Source organism: Monodelphis domestica, chromosome 5 (genome assembly GCF_027887165.1).
Source record: "Monodelphis domestica isolate mMonDom1 chromosome 5, mMonDom1.pri, whole genome shotgun sequence".
NCBI lineage: Eukaryota > Metazoa > Chordata > Mammalia > Didelphimorphia > Didelphidae > Monodelphis > Monodelphis domestica.
In genome coordinates, this window is record NC_077231.1 from 121,460,036 (window position 1) to 121,483,958 (window position 23,923).

The 23,923-nt window shown below is 47.0% G+C and overlaps 2 protein-coding genes across 5 annotated transcripts; both read right to left on the reverse strand.

Moving 5' to 3' along the window:
- Positions 1-8,928: 8,928 nt before the first annotated feature.
- LAG3 (lymphocyte activating 3) lies at positions 8,929-15,739 on the reverse strand. Of its 2 annotated transcripts, none has more exons than XM_007503667.3 (8): positions 15,611-15,739; positions 15,273-15,426; positions 14,375-14,610; positions 13,176-13,433; positions 12,308-12,586; positions 9,775-10,017; positions 9,461-9,591; positions 8,929-9,140 (listed from the first exon to the last, which is right to left on the reverse strand). In XM_007503667.3, the coding sequence occupies exons 1-8, from the start codon at positions 15,663-15,665 to the stop codon at positions 9,042-9,044; spliced, it is 1,455 nt and encodes a 484-aa protein (XP_007503729.2). In that variant the 5' UTR covers positions 15,666-15,739; the 3' UTR covers positions 8,929-9,041. The 2 variants fall into 2 exon arrangements, with proteins under 2 accessions (XP_007503729.2, XP_056655183.1); XM_056799205.1 differs by having other exon boundaries at positions 15,273-15,441; positions 15,611-15,736.
- A 2,591-nt stretch (positions 15,740-18,330) lies between these two features.
- On the reverse strand, positions 18,331-23,174 carry PTMS (parathymosin). 3 transcript variants are annotated; one of them, XM_056799207.1, is made up of 5 exons: positions 22,414-23,174; positions 19,435-19,506; positions 19,238-19,316; positions 19,035-19,096; positions 18,331-18,871 (listed from the first exon to the last, which is right to left on the reverse strand). In XM_056799207.1, the coding sequence occupies exons 1-5, from the start codon at positions 22,456-22,458 to the stop codon at positions 18,821-18,823; spliced, it is 309 nt and encodes a 102-aa protein (XP_056655185.1). In that variant the 5' UTR covers positions 22,459-23,174; the 3' UTR covers positions 18,331-18,820. The 3 variants fall into 3 exon arrangements, with proteins under 3 accessions (XP_056655185.1, XP_056655186.1, XP_056655184.1); XM_056799208.1 differs by having other exon boundaries at positions 19,250-19,316; positions 22,414-23,111; XM_056799206.1 differs by having other exon boundaries at positions 18,331-19,096; positions 22,414-23,120.
- Positions 23,175-23,923: the final 749 nt, after the last annotated feature.

A 23,923-nucleotide genomic window follows, 5' to 3' on the forward strand; every position in this document is an offset into this window, starting at 1 on the left:
TGATAAGTGATCCATAATGACTCGACCATGTATCCCTGGGTAATTCTTATGTGTATCCCTGTATCCTCCTCAGGGGGGAATGTATCATTATTTTCCTCAGAGGGGACTATGTTATTGTTGTGAACTTTGACTTGAATTTGAGCCTAATTTAGAACAAGAGACTACTTCCCAGAAGGGGAATTTTTTGGAGAAGGTGCTGTGAAGATGCCTGCAGAGACCACACTCTACACCATAAGATCCAGAGTGAACTTTGAGATATGGTGAATTTGAACTTTGGGGAGGTTGAAATGCTTTTGTTTTGAGTGTACACTCTTATGCTAAAGGGGACTGACCCCTAATTGGTTTTTGTCAATGCACCTATTTTTGGTTTTGTTCCTTTTCTTTTTTATTTTCCTCTCATCCCCAAATTATTATAATTTCCCTTAAAAAAACTGTAATATTTGTATATACCTCTAGTTCAGGTTATAAGTTAGTTATGTTTTCTTGATCCATTGGGAAGACTGGTCTCCCAAAGGATCACAGGGACAATGTATTAATTAGAATTTTGAACCCTAGAGACTACATTTCCCACAATCCGCCTTTCCCTTTCATGTATGTGCATCATTACGTTGATTTTGTATTTAGTTTCGGTTCTGCACAAGCACAGGCTCTCAGTTTTTTGTTTTTCCATGTGGGGAGCTAGGGCAGTTTGCTTGAGCCCTTGTACTTTTTCCCTTTTACTTCAAATTAAGTGTTTAATAAATATTATTAAATATAATACTTGGAGTATTGGATATTAATTTTAATCTTTACATGAATCTATGAGGCCTCTGTCTGGAGGTGGACAGCAAGTTTTATCATGAGTCCTTTAAAATTGTGGTTGGTCTTTGTACTGATCAAAGCTGTTCTTTCAAAATTGATTATCTTTACAATATTGCTAATATAATAAAAATTATATTTCTGATTGATTTGCTCACTTCACTTTTTCATAAGTTCATGCAAGTCTTCTCAGGTTTTGCTAAGAAGTTAACTTTTATAATTTCTTATAACACAATAGTATTACAATACATTCATATACCTTGATGTGCTCAGCAATTTCCCAATTGGTTGGACAACCCCTAAGTTTCCATGTCTTTGCCACCACAAAAAGAGTTGCTATAAATATTTTTGTACAAATGGGTCCTTTTCCACTTTCTTTGATTTCCTTAGGGTACAGACCTAGTAGTGATATTAATCAGTCAAAAAAAAGATATATACAGTTGTTTTTTTTAGGAGTCACATGAGTCACAAAATTTAATTTTAAAGCAAATAATCAGCAAATACAATAAGCATGGCAGGGTATAGGCATTGAATCCAAGAGTCCGTTTCTCCACTTCTAATAAAGACTTGTTCACTATTCATAGGAGAACAAAACTGAAAGAGTTAACAATCAATAAAGCAATGGGGTCTGAAAAGGCTTAAAATTCACTACCAGACTCTTTAAGGTTCCTTCTCCCCAGGATATGTACAGTTTTTTAACCCTCTTGGGCATAGTTCCAAATGCACCCCCCCCCCCCCCCCGTTAGACCAATTCACAGCTCAACCAACAGTGTATTCATATTCCTACTTTTTTTACATCTTTTACATCTCTTCCAGAATTTGTCATTTTCCTTATTTATCATGTTAACCAATCTGATGAGTAGTAGATGATACCTCACAGTTGTTTTGTATTTCTCTAATTATTTATTTCAAGTCATATAACTTTTCATGACTTTGATTTATTATCCTGAAAACTATCTATTATTATTCTTTTTGCCATTTTTCAGTTGGGAAATGACTCTTATTTTTATAAAATTTGCTCAGTTCCCTATATATTTTTTAAACGAGACCTTTATAAGAGAAACTCGCTGAACAAGTTTTCCCTAGTTTCCTGCTTTCTTTCTCATTTTAATTGTATTACTTCTGTTTGTGCAAAACCTTTAAAACTTTATTTTACTTTTACTTTATTTTAAAACTCTATTTTACATCCTATGAACCCCTTTATCTCTTGATTACTCATAATCTGTTTCCCTATTCATAGGTCTGACAGCTAATTTCTTCCATGTTCCACTAATTTGCTTATGATGTCACTCTTTATGTCTAAATTAAATATTCATTTGGGACTTTTCTTGGTAAATGCCATACCATTCAAGCACAAATCAGTGCTATGAATTGTTGGTCTATGCCTAGTTTCTGCCCAATTCCTTTCCAGTTTTCCCAACAGCTTTTGTCTATTATTTGTCAGAAGTCTGAGTTCTTGCCCCAATAGCTGGAATCTTTGGATTTATCAAATACTTGGTTACTATGATCATTTTGCTTCTGAATATTCTGTCTAATCTCTTCTACTTGCTTTTTGTTTCTTACTCTGTCCTAAATTGTTTTGATAATTATAACTTTATAATATCATTTGAGATCTGGTGCTGCTAAATCCTTTTCCTTCCTATTTTTTCCATTGATTCTCTTGATATTCTTGACATTTTTGTTCTTCCAGATGAATTTTGTTATTATTTTTTCCTGACTCTACAAAGTAATTCTTTAGGAGTGTGATTGGTATGGAACTGAATAACTTGATTAATGTCGGTAGAAGTGTCACTTTAATTATATTGGCTTAGATTATGCATGATCAATTAAAATTTCTCCAATCATTTTGTGTGTGAAGAATGTTTTATAATTATGTTCATATGGTTCCTGTGTGTGTGTGTGTCTAGGCAGGCAGGATCCTAAGAACTTTACACTATCTATAATTATTTTAAATGGAATTTCTCTTTTGATCTCTTTTTGTTATATTTTTGATAATATGCAGAAATGCAGATAATATAAAATATAATTTATTTTATATCCTCCAACATTATTGAAGGTGATAATTGTTTCAATTATGGTTTTCTAAGTAAACCAACTGATAATCTCTAAGGAGTGATAGTTTTCTTTCCTCTTTGACCAGGCTTATTCCTTCAATTTCTTTTTCTAGTCATGCTATAGTTAGCATTTCTAGTATAATATTGACTAGGGTAAACAGCCTTAATTTATTTACCCCAATCTTATTGAAAAGACTTCTAGCTTATACCTATTATAGATAGTGCTTGCTCTTGGTTTTAGCTAGGTTTTACCTATCATTTTAAGGAAAACTATTTCATTCCTGTGCTTTCTAGTGTTTTTTAATAGGAATGGGTGTTGTATTTTACCAAAAGCCTCTTTTGTATGTACTGAAATAATTATGATTTTTATTGTTTTTGTTATTCATCTGGTCAATTATGTTTATAGTTTTGCTAATATTAAATTCTCTACATTCCTGGTATAAATTCAGACTGGTCATACAATGAGATTTTTTGGTGATATGTTATGGTAGCCCCCTTGTTGTTATTTTATTTAAAATGTTTGCATCAATATTAAGAAAATTAGTCTGTAGCTTTTTTTTCTGTTTTGACTCTTCCCTAGTTTAGGTATCAAGACTCTATTTGTATCATAGTAGGAAGTTAGTAGGATTCCTTCTTATCTAGTTTTTCTAACAGTACACGTAGTATCAGAATAAATTGTTCTTTAAATGTCTAGTAGAATTCATTTGTAAATCTATCTGATTCTCCGTGGTTGTTTTCTCCTTTAGGGTGTGCATTTATGATGTATTCAGTTTCTTTTTCTAAGATAAAGTTATTTACATAATCTATATCCTGTACATAAACTATTTGGGGCAATTTATATTTTTATTATATCATATATTATTGGCATATAGTCGAGTGAAATAGCACCTAAGAATTGCTTTTTCTTCTTCATTGGTTGTTAATTCACTTTTTTCATTTTTCATGTTTAACAACTTGGCTTTCTTCTTATAAATCAAATTAACTTTTTTATTAGACTTATCTATTTTATTGGTTTGTTCAAAAAGCCAGCCCCTATTTTTATTTGTTCAATGGTTTTTTTTTTTTACTTTCAATTTTGTTAACCTCTCCTTTGATTTTTAGGAATTCTCTTTTGGTGTTTAGTCAGACACTTTTATTGGTTTTGCTTATTTTTTCCAGCCTATTACTTGACTTTGGGCTTTATATTAATGTTGGACTTTGTATATTTCCAGGAGGGGAATGTGGCATGAGCTTCTATCCTTTACATTCTTCTACTGATTTCATAACTCAGGCTGAGGGCCTATAAATTTCCCAGTGTGGCATGACCCAGGGTGAGGTCTATCCACTGCCCCTCTAATCTGAGCTCTGCAAATTCTTGACCTAAATTTAGGTCAGTTGCCTAGTGTGCTGTCTTTCATTAGATTATGCTAAACTCAGTCACTGTTAGCCTACTGGGAGGTTCAGCAGGGTCAGGGCACCCAAACTACTGTCTTCGCTTTGGTCTGGGATACCTCTGCCTAGTTTTTCCATTGCAACAGCAAATGTGCTGGACCGAAGACTAGACCTGAGCCTCCCCTCTCCTCTTGAGTTCAGAATCACACAGATAAGTTTCTGAGATTTGTTTTGTGTTCAGTACTTAGGGCATAGAGTTTGGTTTTGGCCACTCCTCTCCAACCAGGATCTATGATCTGAAACTGAGTTATGGGCAATAAAACTGCCAAATGACTCTCAATTCTGTACCTAGTTCAGTACCTCCTTGGATCTCTTTCTACCCTGTGCTTTGTGACCTGGTATTCTGTCTCAGCACTCTTTCCATTCCTGGGTGTTGAAATGCTCCCTGCCAAGGATGCCTCCATGGACAACCCTAGCAATCCTCTACTCCTATGTCCACATAACTCTTTCTCTTTCAGCTACCCTGGGATAGAAAAAAAGTGACTCATTTTGACTTTTTCTTGGCTTCCTCAGTCAGAATTTGCTCTGACACATCATCTAGATTTTTCTGGAAAGAGTATGTTGGTTGAACTCAGCCAAAATGCTTCCCTTCACTAGCTTTCTTGACTCTGCTTCTTCTTCTTGAGATTCTAATCTTTTTTTTATTCTTCTTAATCCTTCTTCATCCTTTTATATCCTCCTTAATTGCCCTCCACCTTGCTCTTCTTTCAACCCAGAAGTATAATTTGAAACTGCATCTGGGCCAAGAAATTAATCTCTTTCAATTTTCCTCAATTTTCCCCAAATTTCATCCCCAAATTCAACTGCTTCTTTACTACGTTTTCTACTACCATTCCATGTCACCTACGATATTTCCTGTCTTTAGCCCAAGTTTTGGTTTTTCCTACTCTTCCCCCACAACTTTCTCCCACAGAAGATGAATTGGATCCATCAATACCTCTACCTTAAAAAGATACAGGTATTCAGCATCGTGTGGACACATAATTTTTAAAAATATAGCAAAAATGAAAAGCATAAAGTATCTCAACATGTAGTCCCTCTGTACAACCATCTCACCAAACTCCCTCTGATTACCTTCTCCATTTCATGGATTTTGTTCAGTCATTTTAGTAGTGTCCAACTCTTTGGAACCCTATTCAGGGTTTTCCTGGCAGTGATCCTGGAGAGATTTGCTACTGATCTTATTCCCTAACTTTTTGTGTGGTTTTGTTGTTTTTGTAAAAAAAAAAATCCTTATTTCTGACTTAGAATAAAAACTGTGCATTAGTTCCAAGGCAGAAGAGCAGTACGGGCTAGGCAATGTGGAGTAAGTGACTTGCCCGGGGTCACCCAGCTAGGAAATCTCTGAGGCCATATTTGAACCCCAAACCTCTAATCTAGTTCTCAATCCACTGAATCATCTACCTGTCCACCTAAATATTTTTTTTTTAGATTGCAATTGTATTTTTTAAGGTGTTTCTTTTTCCTCTCAGAAACTATATATTGTGTTTATTGTGTGCTAAATGAGACCAGCCAGGCACAGGTCTGATGGAAGAAGTACAATGATGCCACCAGAGGACATTATAGTTCTGCAATTTCAGAGACCCAATGGGTTTGCCTTCCATCCTTGGGCCCTATTTCCTAGGTGTATACCCCAGCCACACATATCCTCTCCAGGTGCCCATTCTGCCCATCCTTACTGTATTTGTGGGAGAGTGTGCTTCCTGCTTACAAGGGTAATGTTTTATTGCTCCTTTTTTCACTAGGCTACTTCATGAAAGGGAATCCTACTACCTGTGTGCTCAAGCTTACAGATCTTACCACCTGCACAACTTTTTTCAGAGGGAACCTTACATAGCTCAGGATTCAAACTCAGCAAACATCTTCATGTCTCCACATACCTCCTGGACCATTCTGTCCCCTCAAGGGTGGACCAGACCTTCCCAGATTTAGCTCCAGGGACTTGTTTATGGCTCTCATATCCTGGCACCACTCTGCACTCAGGTCCATCCAAGAAGACTTTGGAAAAAAATACACGTATCTGTATAAGGTGATGTAATTGAGAGATTTCGAAATTCAAAGCCAAGAAAGAGACTTAGAATCTCTACTCTGACACTAAGTGTGTGATTAGAGTAAATCCTTTACCCCCCCATCCACAGTAAATTCCTCTGTAATTAGGGATTTCATATTTATTCTTCCTACCTCACTTCAGAAACCTTCCAAAGCACTAGGTAAATAGGAGCGATTAAGGATTAATTAACATTTAACATTTGCCCAGCGCTTGCCCCCTCTTCCGTCTTAGACCCTGCACTAAGGCAGAAGGTAGGGGCTTAAAAAATAAATATTTTACTGGTGCCTTTTTTTTAAACGATGATGACCTCCTTTGATTAAGCCATATGCAGCCCATGTGACTTTGTGTGTTTAAAGCGGCCTTGAACTTCTTTCTCCTGCAAAGGGTCAAAGTTCCCTGGCAGAGGTTGGCTTCTGTCCGGTAGCAAAGTCCAGGGCTCTGCATACAGCACCAATACTGGATACTGAAGAGGACACGGACAAACAGATACCGAATAAGGGGAGGCAGGGGGGCGGGGAGGGAGGGTCTCCAGGTTGGGTCGTGACCACACAGGGGCGGGTTGGAGCAATTTCTTGGCCCTGGGGATGACGCTGTTTGTGGGCACGATATCGAGTATCTTCCATGATGGCTTCCCGCGATAGCTAGAGCGGGATCAGAAATCCACAAGCACACTCTTGGGCTAAACCGTCTACTGGAGGGGGAGGGGGGGTCGTCCGTATTGTGTAAACATTCCTGACAGCCTCTAGCCTCTCCGAGGGCAGGGCTGTCTCTCGGTGTATTCATTGCCCTATCGCCATCCCCGGGCACCGAGCACGAATCCAGCGTCCTGGAGGATGCCCACGAACCTGGGAGCAACACTGCACGCCCAGCCCCGCTACTAACGTGCTGGAGGTCTCCCCGGGGCGCGCACACGCAAGTGCGCGGACTAGCTTTCATTGTGTATTGCCCGGGGCTGGGTCTAGTCAGTTGGGTGGCGGGCGGTTGCGCTTCGGCCTTTTTTTTCGTTTCTGTTTCGGAAATTGGCCTCCGGGCGGCGGTAGGTTCTCGTGCCTAGGACAATGGTTGGGGGCGGGAGGGGGTGCCTTCCTCTCCAGCCACTGGACCGAGCCTAGTGCGAGGCTGGAGTTGGCATCCCTCCCGAGGCTAAGTCCCTCCCTCTCCCTGGAGGGGAATGTGGCTTGTGTGTCCGGGAGGAGGGGAGAGCCTGGGGCGATGCTGCAGGGGGAGGGGGGCACGGTGGACCGACCGGACTAGAGTAAGAAATAGAAGGAAAATACAGAAAGGCGGGATGGCGAAACAGGAAGAGGACTGGAGACCAATGAGGAGATCCATTTCTTTTCCCTCTGTAGCGAGGTAGTGGGCCACAGGTGGGAAATGTTAGATGCAGTCAGTAGGTTTTCTTTGTTATAAGGGAGGGTCTGGGTAGAGGGAGATAGGATTATGGTGCTAAATAAAAAGAAATCAGAAAAAAATTCTGAGTTATATATATTTTCTGATATATATATATGTATACATGTACATATACATATATATTAAGCCCTTACCTTCTGTCTTAGTACCAATTCAAAGACAGAAGAGCGGTAAGGCAGTTGGGGTGAAGTGACTTACCCAAGGTCACCTAGCTAGGAAGCATTTGATTTGAACCCAGGTCCTTTAGACTAGGCCTAGAGTTCCACCCATTGTGTTAGGTAGCTACCCAGTATTATTATTATTTTTTTAAGTAAAGAATACTTGATGTTGAAGCAGAAGAGAACTAATCTCTCTCAGACATGGGCATGTCACAACCTCTCAGCCTGTTTATCTACAAAAAAAGTAAAAAAGACAGGGGAGGGGGAGCAGGCAGTAATACCTGTAGTAGTTACCTCAGGGTTATTGGAAGGAGCAAATGAAAATGTATCCCAGCATTTTGTAAATTCTATAGACCTATGACAGAATGTATAGAGATATATAGTCAGTTATTTAAACATTTTTTAAAAGGGAGAAAAGAGCATCAATGAAATAAAAAATACTTAAAAGAAATCAGAAAGGCTTAGAATGTTAAACGAACAAGCAGGGGAAGTGTTGTTACCAGGATAGTAAATTTATATTATACTTTTAAAAATCATCCATTATAGAGATATATAATTTTATATACAACTTTCTTCTTTCCATTCTATATACAAAGGCATGTTTATTTTTTTATGCTTGCCAAGTTCATAATAATAAAAAAGGAAATATAGGTTCAAAAGTGTTTTTAAAACTAAGGAGGCATGGGTTTAGGTCTTAAGCTAGGGAATTGTTTGGAGCCTCAGAAAAAATGGCCAAAACAAGATTTGAGATGGTGATGGATAAACAAAAGGGGACAGGACCAGAAACAGAAAAATGGGTCAATCATTTAATTTTTCTGCATCTTTTCTGTAAAATAGAGACCATATAATATTTGCACAGCTCACCTCCCAGAACTGTGAGGAAAAGTGCTTTGTAAAACTTCACAAGTATTACAGACATGCAATTAAGCTGATGAGGAGCAAAGAAGGCCCAGGGAAGGTGGGTAGTGGAGGTCTTCTAGGAAAGCAAAAAGATAGAGGCATAGACTATGGAGGAACCACAAGCCACTCTGCTGAGGAAGAGTTTATTTGCTGTGGCAGGCAAGACTCTGAAGAATGAGCTGCTTCTTGGAGGACTGCTCCATCTTTATGTCAGAACCATTCCTGCCAATGTTCCAGGCTCTAAGTCTGGCAGTAGCTCTCTGACTCCATTTGCTCTGCTATGTTTTGTCTCTGGAACTTTTGAACTGCATCTTCCAGGGCAGAGAATCTCCTAGGCAGCTTGTAGGGGAAAAAGGAGAGATATTGACTTCAATTTCCTTGTCTGACAGAATTAATCCCTCCCCATCCTTGTTATCCCTCCCCAGCTCTTTCCCTCTAAATTACCCCAGAAGCAGATTTCTCAATGCACTCCTTCCCCAGGGTCTGGGGCAAGGTTTGCAGTCTATGTGATGTTTGACAGAATAGTGAACAATCTAGACTAGTATAAGGGGGGAGGGAAAGGCTCTAGAGAGGATCTCTGTGAAGAGAGTTCTCTTGGGAAGGAGATGGACCTGTGGATCTACTTTCCTGGAGGAAAGAGAGTATACTCCAGAATATACCTTCCTTTGTCGTAGAAGAAACACAGCTCCTGCCCCAAAGAGGAGAAGCAGTAAAATGCCAAGGCTGAGAAGTAGAGAAAGCTGTTTCCCTCCCTTCACAGCTTTTGGGGTCCTCTCAGAGAGCTGGGCACCTGTAACACAAGACACAGAGTGAGAAGGGAAAGGGAGAGAGGGAGAGGTTATAGGAGGGGGAGGAGGGTCAGACCAGGTAAGGCAGAGAGAGAAATAGAATTTGGGGAAGGAGCAGGGCAGAAATGAGAATTCAGGGTAGGGAAAGTAGAAAGGGGGAAATCTAGGGATTTGGGGTCTCAGACCTGTTTCCTGAAGCCCCAAGTTGTAAACTACAGCTCCACATTGTTGTGCCCCTTGATACACTTGGCACTGCCACTGGTTGACGTGTTGCTCCTCGTCTCCTATCTCTAACCAGGGCCCTGGTGGGTTTTCCAGAGTCTGATTATCCAAGGTGGTCCACAGAAAATGCTCCTGCTTGAACATTGGAGTCACCTCACAAAGCAGGCCCTTTTGGGAACTTGAGGATCCAAAGGATTTAGCAGTCACTGTGGAAATTAGGAGAAGGCTCATTTGGGGTTCCTGATCTCATTTTATTCTCACCCCCACCATGTTCCCTCAGTCTCACCACTCTCTATCTTATATTCTCCAAGGTTCAGGTGAAGGTTGGCAAGAGGAAGGTTTGAACCTAGATGAGACTACAGAAATAGGGAAGTCCAGGTGGCAGACTGGTTTGGGGGAAAAGATGAGTCCATTTTTAGGCATACTGAGTTTGAGGTTAATAATAGAATATCTAGGATATGTCTAATGGACAGTCAGTGATTCCAGATTGAAGATCAGAAGAGACATCATGGCCAGAGAGAAAAATATGGAACTCGTCATGCCTCATAGTGTTAGTTTTCAATCAACAAAATACATTTATGCTCAAGTCCTACTCCTCATCACGTGACGAAGGTAACCTTGAGTTCTTGAAGGCTATAAAAGCAAAGTCATAGAGTATGGCTTGGGACAGATTATCTATTGTTCAAGGACCAGCCTAACAACATTTGGAGATGCTCATCATCCATCAATCATCCTCCTAGACCATCTACTAGGATATGCAAGCTCTCTTAAGTGACAGGAGCACACCCATCAATAAATTATCTAAGTATTGAAGTATTTTGGGATTATGCATAGCATCTCCTCAAATTGAATTCAGCCTCTTAAAGAGCAGGGACTGTCTAATACTTTTTGGTGTCCCCCATGGCCCAGCATCTCAACCCATAAATGTTTATTCTTTGTCAGAATTTGACTGGAAACACTATAACTACTACTTTGGTAGACATTAGATGACACTTATAAGGCAGAACATCCTTACATAATTTTTGCTGCTCCTGCCAACAAATTAATGAATGAACAAACACATGAATGATGGAATGAAATTCCTGCCAATGGGGAAGAGGGCAATTGTCAGTGATTCTTCCCTGGAAAAGTGTAGAGTGGAGCCAAGTCCTCTTGAAGCAACTTGGGAGAAAGGAGGAGTCTGAGCAACTCTCCAGACCAAAAATGGAGCCCAGTCTCTTGGGGAAACCTAATTGGAATTTCAGAATCAATAGATTGAAAGCAGGAATTTTAGGACCTGCCAATTGTCACTGGTCAGATAACTTTTTAGTACCTTGGTTGTCTTAACACTCTTCTCCCTAAAAGCCTGCTCTTTTTCTACTCTTCTGTAAATAGACACCTCAAGGTGACTACTATACTGAGGCAGCTGGGTGGTGTAGTAGTTAGAACCCTGAACCTGAAGGCAATAAGAACTGAGATGTGTGATCCTGGTCCTAATTAGTGTGACCTCAGTTTCCTTAGTAAAAGAGAGGATGCTTTCCAGGATGGTTGTGAAATCAGATGAGATGATATTTATAGAGCACTTAGTGGCAACAATACCTGGTAAATAGTAGGTGCTTAATAAATGCCTGTTCTAAGTGGACAGAGAGCCAGGCCAGAAGAGAGGAGTTCATGAGTTCAAATCTGGCCTCAGATACTTTCTAGCTGGGTCACCCTGGGCAAGTGACTTAACCCCAACTCTAATCCTTCCCACTCTTCTGCCTTGGAATGGCTATTTAGTATTGATTCTAAGAACAAATAAATGCTCCTTTCTTCCTTCCCTCTGTCTTCTTTCCTCAAACCTTAACAGAGGCTCCAGCTAGGCCTAAATGGTCTGATGACCAAATATGCAGAATGAGCAAAGAATGGTTAAGAATGGCAAGTGGGGGAGAGCCAAAAGTACGGAAGGTGTACAAGCTGCTAAGGGCTGGTCAGATCCAGGAATATTTAACAAAGGAAAAATTTAAGCACTCCTAGTGTTTTTCCCCTTTTTATTAATTAATATTCCCCCAAAGCTAGCCCATAAATACTTGTTGGAATGGAGTCCTATGATCTTTGATCACTGGATCGATATAGAAAGTTATTCTTTCACAGATAGTCCATCCTGGCAGAAGTCCTCATAAAGAGGGGGTTTGCAAAATTTATTCCAGTAAATCAGTCTACCACCACTTCCTCCGATTCCCTCCTTGCAGCCTTCTTGCTTCACTTCTAGAAGTTGGTAAAACCCACTCCTTTTCCCCAGCCAAGGACTCAGAGAATCCCCTGGCAGGTAATATAGCCTTTTCCCCAGGAGTCTCTTTTTGTCCTTTATAAGGGGTGGGGATGTAAGCAGAAGGGGCCCGAGCCCCTGCCCAGCAGCCTGGCATTTCATGAGGATTTATTATAAAATGTATGTGTGATTAACCATCCTATCTATGGCCCTGCCTTCGCTAAGTCCCAGAACCATCCCCAGCCTGCGCCTCTTCCCTGGTCTCTAACCTGTAATGACAGCTAACGTGATCACGGCACTGAGCTGATGCCCTTGAAAACTGACGTCGCAGCGATAGAGGCCTGCCTGGGCTCTGCTCACATGGTCCAGCTTCAGGGCAAAGCTGTTTCTGTCATCCCCGGACACAAGGCTGCTGCCTCTGCCCCGAGGTAAGGTCCACTGAGCCACGAGCCCTGGCAGAGTTCCTGGGCCAGGGCTGAGATGGCAGGGAAGCTCCACCTTTGATCCTTCTCCCACATACACCGTCTTGTGCTCGAGGGGCTCCAGACCTAGTCAGAGGGCAGAATCCAGCTCCAAGGTCAACAGTAGGGGTGAGGAGAGGCGGCACAAAGCCCCTGGGGAGGATGCCATGCAGGAAGGTATCTGAAGGCTGGCCTTGCAGAAGAGACAGGGAGGGGTGAGAGAAAAGGCCTTCCTAACCCCAGTCAGAAGTCATGGAGGAGAAGGCCTTCCAGCCTCCATCGAGAGGAGGCAGGATGGAAGAAGCGGAGGGATGCCAGTACCAAGAAGTTTGGCAGCTGGGCTGGTAATAAAAAGGAGGGAGAAAGATGGAACAGGAAGTAGGAGGAGCTGAAGGCTCCAAGGAGAAGCTTCTGGGAAGTCTCAACCAGTTCTAGGTTCTTATTGGGTGAAGAAAAGGATGGAAAACATTTGTCTAAGGAGCAGGGCCCAGGGGATCCTAATTACAAAGGAGAAGGCTCATGGAGGCAGAGCCTGGAAGGAGTTTGCTAGGGCCAGGAAAGGATGATGCAAAGGAGGGATGAGCAGAGGGAGTGGGAGCAGCTAGCTATGTCTCCAAAAGGCATAAAAGAGGAGGTAGAGAGTAGGAGAAGGAGGGGAAAGGAGGCTGTAAATTACCCAGGACATTGAGCTGATGGGTAACGGAGATGTTGAATCCGTCCGGGTAGATGATGCAGCAATCCCAGGGCCCCGAATCTGAGACGGTGATGTTGGACAAGAAGAGGAGACCCTCAAATGGGAAATGCCGGGAAGATGGGATTAGGGGTATCCCGCCCCGGGACCAGAGCACGTCTCCTGGGAGGTCGGAACGGTTGAAAGAGCACTTCAGAAGGACCATGCTCGAGGTCACGAGGGGCCCCGGAGGGCTGGCAGTCACTTGGGGGAGAAAAAACACCATCACTCCCAGTCTATTCCCACAATTAGACTGCAAATTCCTTGGTGGCAAGGCCTTCGTTTCAGACTCTGAATCACTGTGTTCTTGCATGTAGCAGGTGTTTAATTAGGTTTTGGAGAATGGATTAAATCATATGGCTTCCCCACCCCACTCTCCAAGCCCACCCCTAGGATCCTCCTGGCTTCTGCTGCAAGGTATGAATGAATCACCTTCTGGTCCCTCATTCTGGATGAAGAGTTTCTAGTCCCTCCTGTTCACCATGAGTGGGAAAAGGATAATGACACAATGTCTCCACCGCTCCACTCTTCATTTAGCTCACCCCAACCCCGCCCTCTTCTTCCTCTCCCCCAGAATTTGTTTTGGGGCTATGATGTGGTTCAGGGACTGGTGCCTCATCAGCTGCAAAGTTGGTGAGACGGGTGTGGGGGGAGGCCATGCCGACAAAAAGACTCCTCACGGGCTCTATCGAATTGAGTGTTTAATGGGCCTTGGGGTATCATCTGGTCCCATTTGAAGGTAAGGACCTAGGGTTCAGCCATCCCACGGGTCTCCAAACTCAACGCTCTTTCCCCAGTCCCGGTGCCTGCCTCTCCTGCCCCCTTACCCATCTCAATATGGCTCTGTATTCTAGGATAATCATGAGTCACATCCCAGCCAGGCCCGGCATGTCCTGTGAATACTTCCAGTTTTCTTTATTACCCACAATCGTATTATCTACACACCTTCAGCACATTGCTTCTCTAGTCCTCCCTTTCCCATTCTGTAAAATGAGGAGCCTTATAGGTCACCCCTAAAGACCCCAGTAGCATGACAGTTGTGCTTTTTCTTGCCCTCTAACCTCAAGTTCCTCGAGACCACCTGTGAGGAGGTTCCTCCTTACCTGGCCCCAGCTCCCCCAGCTCCTTCCCTCCCCCTTACCTACCCGAGGCCCGGCCAACGCGGAGGAGGAGGTGACATCTCAATTCACCAGTCTCGTAGTGGACCTGAGCTCTGTACTCCCCAGCATCAGTGAGGCTGGCTGGGCGGAGCCACAGCGAGAAATCTCCCCTGTGGAGGCTGAACTCCCCCAGTTGCACCCTGGGATGGAAGGGAGGACTAACGCTCCGCAAACCGGCTGGCCCCACACTGAACACTCTGTACCAGCTGGCTTGGGGGGTCCTGTGGAGATGGGGAAGAAGAGAGGAGCATGGAAGAAACAGAAAAATTGTCTGGGCTCAGAGGAGAGGGATGACCCCTAAATTCTAGGAACAAAGATGAGGCTTGGAGCTGATGGGACAGAAAAGGAGGGGAGAGAAAGAAGAAAGCACAGAAGCTTAAAGCTTCAAAATAATCTAATCCATTCCCCTCATTTTACAGAGGAGAAAACCTAAGATGCGAGAGGGAAATATTGCAACCGCCATGTAGATTCCCAGTGTCTTTCCATTACTATATTAGCTGGGGGAGGGGGAGAGTTCAAGGGGACAAGGAGTGACCAGATGGCCCTCGGGGACCTGAGAGCATCCCAGAGGATGCTCGAATATGGGGGGGGGCATTTCTTAAGGGGAGAGAGTTCAAATGATGGAATCCAGGCTGGGCAAGCTAGAAAATTTCCGGGTGGAAAGTGAGATGGGATGGATACAAAGAAGCAAGGCCAAGTTGAAGAGCTCAGAGGAAGAAGATGAAGGGGATTCTAGAGGATGGAAAAGTTCGGGAGGGGGGCAGAACAAAGTGCCTAGAAGCAGTAACAAACTGGTGAACAGGCACGAGAGGTATGATTCGAGGGGAAAGTTTGAATTGAGTTGGGATTTCAACATTTGGGTTTCTGCTTTGGGGGTCCATACCTGTTTTGGTGCCGGTGCCACCAGGTGACAGTCACCTTCTGAAGAAAGCTATACCCCGCCGAGAAGTTGTTCGAGAGGGTGCAGGGGAGCTGAACGGGGACCCCCTCTTTGGCCCATACGATTTGAACTTCTTTCCTGGGTATGTGAGTCCCTGCTGTAGAAAGAGAGGCTGGGGGAAATGAGGTCAAAATTGGGGAGCTGGTTGAGAATTTCAGCTCCAGGTGAATCCACCTAAGGAAAACTCTAAGACAACCCACTCAGAAGTCAGGGCATTCTCATTGAGGATGCCATCCACGCAATCCCAGGTAGACGGGAACCTGCCCCTCTCCATGGCTTACCTCTGGTGACCAGCAGCAGATGCAGCAGGACTAGGGCTCTCACATCCCACAGCATCCCTCCTCCCAGGAGGCCTGAAGAGAGCCCTCCAGGGAAGAACAGGGTAGAGATGATGGGAGGAAGAGGAAGCAAGAGGCAGAGGCCAGGAGGCAGGATGTAGGAGTAGAGAGCAGGAAATAAGAGGACCAGAAGAATGGGAAGAGAAATACAGTGAGCAAAATTCCAAGGGAGGCGAGGGAATAAAGAACAAAAGGGAGAGGCCGGGGCTGGGGTGGAGGCTTCTCTGATGTCCTGTCCTCCCAGTAGCAACGCTAGCTCCTCTGGGCACCCTGCCCCCTCACCTCCTCCTCTTCCCCCCACCCCACCACGCTCCCCACTTCCCCTTTCTATTGCCCCCCTCCTACCACCTCTGGGGCTTACTGTTTCGATTCACAACGGAAAGTATGAGGGGGCTGATTCCCAGCAGCACCAATCCCCGCCCCTACTGTTATTCTCTCCTTGTTTACTCCTTTCTGTCCAGGCTTCTCCTCCCTCCCTGACCCCAAGGTTTCTCTCTGCCCTTCACTCCCTCACCCAAAGGCATTCCAGACCTGCTGAGCATCTCCACTTTTCCCTATTAGAATGGAATCTCCTTTAGAAAAGGGATTGTTCCAGCCTTGTACCTCCAGTGCCCAGCCTAGTGCCGAACACTTAGTAGGTACTTAATTAATACCTGCTGATGGACTGAATAATTGATTCCTCCCCATGTAAGGCTCCTCCTTGGTTACCACTTCTTTTCTTCACATCTTTGGCCTATTCATCTATTTCTGTTACCCCCCAGTCTCTTGTCTCTTTCTAGGATTTCTCTGAGACCATTTTCTAGCCTGTAAGTAAATGTCACTTTTCCCCATGTTCCCAGGGAACAGGGCAACCTGGGAAGCAGCATTGCACCCCAGAGGTCTGCTACTAAGATCATAGTATTTAAGATTTTTTTAAACCCTTAATCTCTATCTTAAAATCCCAGGACTTCCTGTCTCAAGGTCCGGCTCTCTATCCACTAAGCCACTGCCCCCAGAACTGGTAAGGATCTTAAGAAATTGCCTAGTCTAACCTTCTTATTTTGTAGATGAGGAAGCTGAAGCCTAGAAAATGTAAGTGCTTTGCCCATGGTAAGTAGTAGCAAGGAGCAGTTGGAATTTGAATCCATATCCTCTGACTCCAAATCTGGTGCCCTGGTTAATGTACCATCCTGCAGTATATCTAGCATGTTAGGAGAGGCCAGTGAGGTAAGGAAAGACCTCAAATGGAAAGATGGAGCCTGATGAGTCAAAAATGCCTCTTAACCCACCTCAGGTTTCAGCCCAGCCTGCTCCTAAACCAAAAGGAAGAGAAAGACTTAGCATGAGACAGAAAGATGGAAAGAAAGATGCAGAGGGGAAAAAAAAAACTAAGAGAAAGAGATAAAGATGAGTAAACATAGATTTCAGAGAAAGGAGAAAGAAAGGGGCACTTAAGGAGCAGGGAAGAAATCGGTCCAATTTCTCCAATTCTCCTCCCTCAATCCAAAAGACACAAAAGTATGTCTGTCTCTCTCTTCTCTTTCCCTCCCTATCTCTCTCTCTCCCAGTCTCACGCTCTTCTCCGTCTCCCACTTCCCTTCTCTCTCCCCTCTCCTCTTTCCCTGCTTCCCTCTGTCTCTTTTGTATGTCTTCCTCCTTCCTCTCCCTTCTCGTCTCCCTCTCGTCTCCCTCTCTCCTCTCTCTCTCTCCTCTCTCTCCTCTCTCTTTCCTCTTTCTCTCTCTCTCTCTCTCTCTCACACACACACACACACACACACACACACACACACACACACACACACACACCACCCAGTCCAGAGGGCTTGAACCCAGGCTCCCCTTTTCAGATAAAGTGATATTAATACTAATTTTAGAAGTCATTCACATATAGAGGTTTGTGCTTTAGATGCCAGTATCCCCACCCTCCGTTCACCCATAAGCAAAGTGCCTGGAAGCCGCATCTCCAAAGTGAGTAGAGGGATCTTGCTCTCACATCCCAGCATCTAGGAAGATGGAGGAGCTCCGGAGGACAACACTGGAACTAGGCAGTGGGGGTTCGGTCCCTAAAGGTTAGGAATCCCAGTGTGAAGCTATCATCCTGGCCCCATAGCTCTTTTCCCTGTGGCAAAAAGCCCGATACACTCTTCTCCCCTTAGAGCTTCCTGTCTTGAGCCTTTCTGTATTTGCCTGGATCAGCAAAATTGCCCGTCTGTTTTTATGCTCCATTCAGCATTCTGTCCTTGTGAATGTGTGTGCCAATGTATGTGCAGGTATGTGAGGGAAGCGGTTAAGTGGAGGTAGAGACAGCAGGAGGGGGAGGGCACAGGGCATCCCCAAGAAATCTTCAGATATGCTTCCTCTCAGAGGGGAAGAGGCCCCAAGTGTGACAGCCCCTATGTTGGCCCGGGCTTCCTCCTTTGATCAAGAGATGCAGGAAGAAAGGATGGGAAACTTGGCAAACTAAGTACGATTTCCTATGAATTTGCCTCCTCCCTTTCTGCTGTGAATCCCCAGCTCCTTGGTTTGGGGGCCCTGTACTCCCTGGGTATAGGGAGATGGAGGAGGATCATTATCTCATTGTCCCCGAGGAAGGAAGAGCTCCAAAAGCCTGAAATTGGGCCCTAGCTCTACCCCCACACACAAACACACACCCCCTCTGGTCAGCCGGGGAAGCAGGAGGCAGGTTAAAAACAGAAGCGCGACCATTTCTTTATTAAATTATACAAAAAGGATAAAGGGGAGAGGGGGCAGCTGTGGGGCTCAGCCCCAACCCCAGCCTGGTGCTGTGAGGGGGTGGGGAATCTGAGGGAGATCCAGGGATCAGGCAGGGAGAGTGGGGCAAAAGGCAGAAGGGGAAAATCTAGGAATGTGGAAAGGGGGCAGAATCAGATTTTGAGGAATCAACTGGGGGATGGGAGGAGATATGAGGATATGGAAAAGAAGAATAGTCTGGGGATCAGCTGGGGAGCTCGGGGCTAGGGAGAGTTCAGGAGGTGAAGGATCGGAGAGGTAAAAATTAGGGTATCTGGAGAGGGGACAGTAAGAAGGCTGGGGAGAACAGGAGGGGGACAGCTCTGGAGAGGAATCCAGAGCAGGGAGCCAGCACTTATCCCTCCCCATCTCACTTCCAGGCCCCATGGGGTCCTCCCCACCCTCAGCCCAGATGGCTGAGGCTCACACCGATGCCCCATTTTCTGTCTTCTGCCTTTTGGGATCGGCTTCATCCTGCAGAGTGAAAGAGGATCCACATGAATGCAAAACAGAAGCAGGATGGCCTTCTAGTCCCAGCTCTGCCCCATACTCCAGAGAATCTTGGCTCAGACTCCGAAGGGGCCCCAGGATCTGTCGTTCCCCTGACATCCCCTCCGCTCCCTGACCCAGCCCCAACCTCATCCTCAGCAGCTCTCTTCAGTGCGGGCCCTTCGTCATCATCTTCCTCCTCTTCCTCATCTGTGAAGCCAGAAATTGGTCACTGTGGAGGGGCAAAGGTCATCTCCAGAGAAGACTGGAAGTAGCCCCTGACTCGCTCTCATCGCTTCACTTCTGACTCGGCCCTACTTCCCCCTCATCCCCGACACTCTTTGATCTCACCTTCCTCCTCACCCTCATCATCATCTTCTCCATCCTCTGCGGTCTCCTCCTCCTCCTCCTCCGCTCCGTTCTCCTCCTCCTGTGAGCACCAGAGAACAAGATCCTGTTGGTCCGGCACGCACCGGTGGCTTGCTCCCAAGGGGGTGGGGAAGGGGCCTCCAGAGGGGTCAGGGTCAGGGCGCTCTGCCCCTCCGTACCTCTACCACGTCTTTCTTCCTCTCTTTCCGGCTAGTCTTCTCCTCTACTTTTTCTTTCTTCTCCTTCAGGTCCTGTGGAAAAGGAACAAGCTGTCATCTGCTTCTGACCACAAAGAGTGAACAAGTGCCTTCATATCACCCTTGGGTTCTCCCTCTGCCCCTCTGTGGGGAAGGAAGGGATGGAGGAGAAACATCAGATCATCACCTTGTCGGCTGGCTGCTTCCCACCTCCCTAAACACCCCATTTCTCCCCCCTTTGAGTGGCTGAAAAGCTCAGCTCAGCAAAGCAAATCCCTTCCATCTGCTCTGGCCTTAATGCCCCACCCCCTCCCAATGTCCCTCCTCCTCTGCCAGGCCCCCTCCCACTGCCCACCCCTCTGCCTTTTGTCTACCTCTGGGGCCTCGATCTGCCTGTTTTCTCCCGAGCATCACTCCCCCACCTCGAGGCCTCCCCCACTTTCTCTCCCTCTGGGTCTCCTCCTTTGTCTCTCAGTCTCTGTCTCTGGGTCTCCCTTTTCACGCTGGGTATTCTGCCAGACGTTCTACCAGAACAGAAGCAGCGTCCAACAGAGCCCTTCTCACCCCCAACGCCTCCTATTCTGGGTCCCAAAGTGGGTCACAAGGTCAAGGGGCTTCCCCTGCCTCCTTCCCTCTGCAAAGTTGGGGGGGGGTTGCTAGGCTAGGTGGGGGGATGGGTGCCAGGGAGAAAAAGAAAATGAAGAAAAGGATGGAGAGAAGACGAGCAATTTAAAAAAGGCAGGTAGGTCGGTGGCTGGGGCTCGCTCCTCCAGCACCTTGTTTTCTTCTCAGCCTCCAGATGCCCCATTCCCATGCCAAGTGGCAGCAGCCCCCATGAGTGGCTCCTGCAAGCAGGAGAGGAAGACAGAACACTTGTGTCCCCCTCACACGTAAAGGGCACTTTTGCACCCCTTTAATTTCCCGTGTGATGTGAGCGGGCAAAATGGTGCATCTTCCACTCCACACATGTTTACTTGATTGCATCTGGGGGCAGGTCACTCGGTCGGTCCCCATGTGGAAGGGAAGCCTGGGGCGGTCTTTGTGATTGGTCCATGGAGGCTCTCGGCCCCTCTCCCAGGAAGGGGGCTACTCTCTTTGCTGCTGTCTTGCAGCCAGGCCCCCCAGAATCCTGCCCCGTCACCCAGCCCCATGGTGTGCTGCCTGTATTCTGGTCCAGCCTCTATCCTGCCTCCCCAGGAGGCCCGAGCCTCGGCTCTGACTTTCCCATCTGGGTCAAGGGAGATAAGGGAGGGAGGGAGGGAGGGAGGGAGAGGGGAGAGCTCCCAAGTGCCCGCCCCGGGGGCCGAAGTCCAAGGCCTGTGCTCCTGGCACCCCTGGCCGGCTGGGTCACTGTCTGTCCCCAGGGCTTGTTTTTCCCTCCCCCAAGAGAGGTACAAGGCCCTAGTGCTACTGGGCTTTCTCTGTGCCAAGTATTCTCTGGCCTCATTGACACACACTCCCCAAACACTGACACAGACAGACACGGATTCAGATACACACACAGCCCCAAAGAGAAGGAGCCGGGCTGGAGCAGACGCGGAGACACATGGCCTGGTGTTTGGGCATCTTCACACGATATGCACCGAGCCCACAAATAGCACAACAAAGACACTGTGCATTCATGACCTCTTCCCCGCCTCCCCTCCCCCAGCCCCTTGGCCGCTCCACCAGCACAGCTCTAGAGCCGCTCCGACTCCCTGGGCTACAGAGAAGGAAACTGAGGCTGGGAGAGGAGAAACACTCGCCCAAGGTCACCCATCGAGGGAGCGAGTGGAGCCGAGGCTAGGGCTCGGGCTCCGGCTAGCTGGCAGGAGTTCTGGGCACTCCCGAGCTGCCCCGGAGGCGCCGCTCAGGCCGGCGGCCGTCCCGCGATCCCTTCAGCGGAGGTGCACACCCACGGCCAGTTTTGCATAGAATAACACCTAGGTCGGTCACATGCCATCAGCCATAGTATACTTTGTTAGGCTCCCATGAACACACAGGCAGAAGGATCGAAGAGACCAAGGACAGGAACACACACTCTTCCCTCCCTCCCCCACCGTCTTTAATCCCATTGGTTCTGCCTCCTTTTCTTTGCCAAGCCTCAGGGAGGCCTCCACCCCCAGCTCTCCGGGCTCCCAGGTCCCCAGCTCTTGGCTTCCAGCCTCTAAACCTTGGCCCCATTAATTTCCAAATCGGCCCTCTGACAGGACTAGGCAAGCTCAGAGGAGAGAGGGGAAGGCAGCCTGGAGAAGAGGAAGTTGTAACGGAATGCAGGGCAGGGGCACAGGGATGGCGTGCCCAGATTTAACCTCTCCCTCGCTCTTCCCAGCTGGCCCAAGGTATCCACAGCCATTAGAAATGGGGGCGGGTTCGATGGACAGAAGAGAACGCGAAGGAGGGAGCAAATGGCCCTAGACCGAAAGGAGGGAAAGGAAGACTTTAACATCTGGAGGGAAGGGTCAGGAGGTCGGGGCGGAGGGGAAAAGCAGCCTCCCGAGGCTCCTGGTCCGCTCGTGGGTCGCAAACTGCTTCCTGGGAGTCAAGGTGAGGTCGGACGAGGAAGAGTGGAGGCTAAGGAGCCGGACGCAAGACGGTGAAAGAAAAGTGAGAAGAAAGGCAGAGAGTAGGGCGGCGAAAATGCCCAGGTCCAGGAGGGGCAATCCCGGGAGACGAGGGAGGACTCTGGGGTCCTCGGCGGCCAAAGGAGCCGTAGCGGCGGCGGACAGAGAAGCTAGAGGGCGCTGGAGGGAGCTGAGGGGACCCGGGGTATGGAGAGCCAGGCTCCCGGGCAGGCGGCGGGGGAGGGTGCCCATGGCACAATCCAGAAGCTGTTCGGGAGGCGAGGGGAGCGGAGAAAGAGCGAGGGCAGAGGCGGGCAGCGAGAGATGCGGAGACAGGGAGAGGGCGGCTCGGGGCTCCTGGAGGCAGCGGATCGCGGCCCCCGAGGGCACAGGGCTCAGCTCCCCGCGCCCCACGTACCTTGGCGCTGAGCTCAGGCGCTGTCTCCACGCTCTTCTCCGACATGGTGCCGGGGCCGGGGCGGGCACGGAGCCGGGGTCCCGGATCCCGGGAAGAGGGGGCCACTGGACGGCTAGGGGGTCCGGTGGCGGCGGCTGCGCGCTCTGCAAGCTCCGACCCCCGGAGCGAGGACGGAGTGGGGTGGGGCGGGGGAGGGTCTGGAGTAGAGACCCGCAGAGAGCTGTTCGTCCTTCAGCCCGCAGGTGCACGGCTTTCGGTCCCCGGGTCCCTCGACTCGTCACCCCCGCACCAGCAGAGCCGCCGCCGACCAGCCGCTGCCGCCCACGGCCAGGGAACCCGCTTATAAGGCGGCGCTGCCCGACGGGAGGGGCTTCCCAGGGGTGGGGCAGGCGGGAGCTGGGAGGAGAGGGGAGGAAAGGGAAGGCTAGGCTAGGAAAGGAAAGGAAAGGGGAGGGGAGGGGGATGAAAGAGAAGGCTGGCGAGGTGGGGATAGGAGGATGGAAATGAGGGGAGGCGGAGAGGGGAGAGGGACAGAGAAAGAAGAAACGGAGACCAGAGAGAAGAGACCCAGAGAGAAGACAGACGCACAGGGGAAGAAGAGGCAGAAGACAGAGGGAAGTAGCAGAGAATGATAAAAGGAGAAGCCAGAGAGAGACAAAGAGTCAAAAGTCACACGGGCACAGCGAGCAGAGACTGAAACTGGAGAAAGGCTGAGATGGAGAGGAGAAAAAGGAGTGGAGTGGGAAGGGGTGGGGCTCCTGGTAGGTGGGCTCTCTCCAGATTTCCGAGGGATGGGCTAGGAGAAAAGGCCAGAGGACAGGGACACCTCTTCGATTTCAAATGTGTTTATTATATGATAATTTAAAAAACATTTTCCATTTTTTAATCGTTTGAACTGAAGTTCTTCAAATAAATACATTATCAAATGAGATCATATATGTAAAGTGCTTTGCAAACCTTGAAGTGCTCCGTGTTTATATGGGAGCTGTCATTATGGTTATTATTTTTGCACCCCAAAAGCTTTAGAAGAGAGGCTTGGGAGCCAAGCTGGGTGGGGGCAGGTGAGAAGAACAAGGCAAAAGTATTTGACTGCTATTAGGGTCAAGGGACCAAAGGCTGGAGAACAGAAGAGGAGGAAAGAACTACTCCCAAACTTAACTTCCTGAGCCTGGCCTCCCCTCCCAACTCCCACCCTCTTCCCCTGGCACCTTTGAGGAATGGAGGTAAAGGGAAGGGGAGGATCCACCCTTTTCTCTTAGGAGTAACTGGAATTTTTTATCTCAGCTCTGTTTACTTCACCCTCGCTGAGGAGCATCCAGAGCCTCCTTTCTACCATCTTCTGCTTTCTCCCATCTTCCCATCTCTTCTCAACTCATTTTCTTCCTCTTTGTCTAGTTCTTTGTACTCACTTCTCTTGCCTTTCCCAAACTATTCTCTAATTACCTTTATGTTTTCCCCTTATCTCTCTTGAAACTCCCATTTCATCTTCTCTCCATCCTTTCCTATCTTT